At 42.3% G+C, this 3,156-nt stretch overlaps 1 protein-coding gene across 6 annotated transcripts in view; it reads left to right on the forward strand.

The window, feature by feature from the left end:
- WWC1 (WW and C2 domain containing 1) overlaps nt 1-3,156 on the forward strand; it is a 153,583-nt gene that overhangs the window by 90,973 nt on the left and 59,454 nt on the right. For 4 of the 6 annotated variants that reach the window (XR_008615684.1, XM_055079574.1, XM_055079579.1 and 1 more), the window contains one exon: nt 2,671-2,747. The exons of the other annotated variants lie outside the window; for them this stretch is intronic. Coding sequence is in view for 3 of the 4 variants with exons in the window: in XM_055079574.1 (XP_054935549.1) it covers nt 2,671-2,747 (77 nt within the window). In the remaining variant the exon portion in view is untranslated. The remainder of the gene's footprint in view (nt 1-2,670; nt 2,748-3,156) is intronic. 6 annotated transcript variants of the gene reach the window in all.

Genomic DNA, 3,156 nt, shown 5'->3' on the forward strand with positions numbered 1-3,156 from the left:
AGCCTGCGCGTCCGGAGCCTGTGCTCCGCAACGGGAGAGGCCACAGCAGTGAGAGGCCCCGCGTACCGCAAAAAAAAAAAAATAATAAAAATAACAGGCCACATCCCACTTCAGCAGCTTTGGGTATAAACAGTGCATTTCACAGTGATTCTCCAGAGGTAATAATTCCAGCCCCTGGTGGCCCAGTTGGCAGGGTCTGTTCTTTTTGGGGTTCCCTTCCCTGGAAGGTTTCTAAGTGTGCCCATGGAACACACTCACGTTCCACAATCAGCCCTGGCAGCGCTGATCTGCATGGCGACCCTCTCCTTGTTAGGGTCAGGACTTGCCATGCTTCACAGGCTCTCCCAGGCTTCTAACAACTGCCCTCAACACTTCCCCCTAGTGTAGACCACCCATCCAGCAGTACCGATGAGCAGGGTGTTTAGCAGGACGGGGTGCTCACGGAACGGGCACCCCCCTTTTTAGGTCTATCCCCATCTTATTTCCTCCCTGATGACTCTTCTTGTCTTTTTACCATGTTTGCACTACTGATCAGTGGGTGACGATTGTTAATTACCTTAAAATTTTTCCCAAAGTGCCTATCTGGGGAATTTGCTTAAGTCAGTGCCTCCAGCTATGTATCCAGCTAGGTCCTTCCCCTGAAATCCCCAAGTCCAGCAAAGACCAGAGTGCAGAAAATGAAAGCTTCAAATTGGAAACAAAACACGTGTCTGGAGTCCCTGTTCCATGCTCAGGACGAGGTCTGCGAGGTCCTCCCTGTTCATGTGTTCCTGCCACTCATCTCTTCTGGTAAAGCCTAGCTTCCATCCTCATCCTCAACCTCAACCTCATCATCACCACCATCATTGCAAACTCAGCAGAGACGTAATGCTACCCATGGTGCAGAATGACTTGTCAGTTACTATGCAGGACAATTTTGTTTCCCAAACTTCCCAGTGTTCCATTTTAACTTTAACTTGCCTTATGCATAATCAAAAGGTCCACTCAAGTATTTTAACCAAATCCAAAGAGCAGAGCAGCGTCCCCTTCATGACTGTCCCTTCTATCTCCAGACACTGAAAATTGCTAGCAATCTCCAAATAAGCCTCTCTAGCCTCAGAAAAATCCAGGTCCCAGCAGGTGACATTAAGTGGAAAGGGGAGGTGATGAAATTGCTCAGACTATGGGATTAAGGACTTGGGGGAAACGCTTCTCTGGCCTGTCTCCCAAGAATGACTGTCCCTTTCCTGAACAGTGGGGCTGTGTTTACCTTAAAGACACAGTGACTCTTACATGGGGCCGATTTTCTCTTCACATCAGCAGGTAGAAAGCTCAGAGCCAGGTCTGTGGCCTCGGATCAGGAAGTGGGATCTCATGGCATGCAGTGAGCCCTAATCTCATGCCACTGGCTTCCTCACTCTTATTGTCCCTTGTCTCATTTTCCTTACTTTAAATGGATCACTCTGTTTTGTCCATTTATGTAAGCCTTAAAATCCTTTATCAAGACACAAAGAAATACTACTTTTAAAACTCAGTAAGATTACAGCTAAAGGCATACCTCATTTTATTGACACTTCACAGATTGTGGTTTTTACAAACAAGGTTTGTGGCAACCTGGCGTTGTCAGGTGATGGTTAGCATTCTTTAGCAATAAAGTATTTTTTAATTAAGATATGTACTTTTTTTAGGCATAATGCTATTGCACACTTAATAGACTGCAGTATAGTGTAAACATAGATCTTTTAGGCACTGGGAAACAAAAAAATTCGTGTGACTCGCTTTATTGCAATAATCACTTTATTGCGATAATCATTTGGTGGTCTGGAACTAAACCCATAGTATCTCTGAGGTATGACTGTACATGATAGAACTGTAGATAAATGTTGGAAGGTAACTTGGAGAGAAGGTAATTGTATTAGGGTGATAGAGTTACAGGTAATTTATTTTCCTTTTCAAATGTACATTAATATTGTAAAGTACAATAAATATTTTTAGTAATTTCTTCTGATTAAAAATTGTATGTGTTAGAAAATGTAACAAAACAGAAAAATACAAAGATGAAAATGAATGTTATTCATCATTCAAATCTCTAGATAGTAGTATTATCATTTTGCTCTATTTCTCTCTGGTCTTTTTCTAGATTGTGTGTGTGTATTTGTTAACTGTGTATATTTTACAGATTTAACTTATTCCTTCTTTGTGGCTTTTTGTAAATTATTGTTTTTATATAACAGTAGGTTTTGGACATTTCCCAAATGTTCAGTATCCTTCAGCACCATCATTTTATTTTTTATTTATTTATTTTTTTAACATCTTTATTGGAGTATAACTGTTTTACAATAGTGTGTTAGTTTCTCCTTTACAACAAAGTGAATCAGTTATACATATACATATGTTCCCATATCTCTTCCCTCTTGCGTCTCCCTCCCTCCCACCCTCCCTATCCCACCCCTCTCGGTGGTCACAAAGCACAGAGGTGATCTCCCTGCAGCACCATCATTTTAAATCACTTAAGTTGTATAGTCCCCGTTTTATATGTGTACCGTATTTATTTAACAAATTCCCCTTTGCTGGACATTCAGCTTGCTCACTAATAGTCGTTCCTTTCTGGGTTTACCTAGATGGCCAAATAAGCCAACTTGACCAAAATGTGTTTCTTCTACAGAAATTTTTTTTTCTTTTTCCTTGCAGTGGTCTCTGGTTCGTCATCCAGCTCTAAGTATGACCCTGAGATCCTGAAGGCTGAAATTGCCACAGCAAAATCCCGGGTAGGTCCTCTTTGCTTATACTATTGATGGGGGTCACTGAGGCGGCCTTAGGCTACTAGCCCACCCACAAGACCAGAGTAGATGCTTCAGCCAGGCAGTGGCAGCCAGTGCTGACTAACAAGATTCTAAATAATGACAAGAGTAGCAGTAGTAGCCATCGTTTCTGTAATAGTAATGGTAATAGCAGCCACCCTTTCGCAAGCACTCACTCTATGCCAGGAGTAGCCCTAAATGCTTCATTAGTCCTACCTCATGCCCTTGAGACAGCCCCACGAAGTAGCCACTGTCAATATCTGCAGTTTGAAGATGAGCCAACAGAGGCTTAGCGGGGGGACTAAGTAACTTGCCCAAGGTCACAGGGACTCAAGGCTTACTTTAAAGTTTTTAATGTAAGTTGCTATTTTGCTGG

This window comes from Physeter macrocephalus, chromosome 2, assembly GCF_002837175.3.
Source record: "Physeter macrocephalus isolate SW-GA chromosome 2, ASM283717v5, whole genome shotgun sequence".
Classification (NCBI taxonomy): Eukaryota; Metazoa; Chordata; class Mammalia; order Artiodactyla; family Physeteridae; genus Physeter; species Physeter macrocephalus.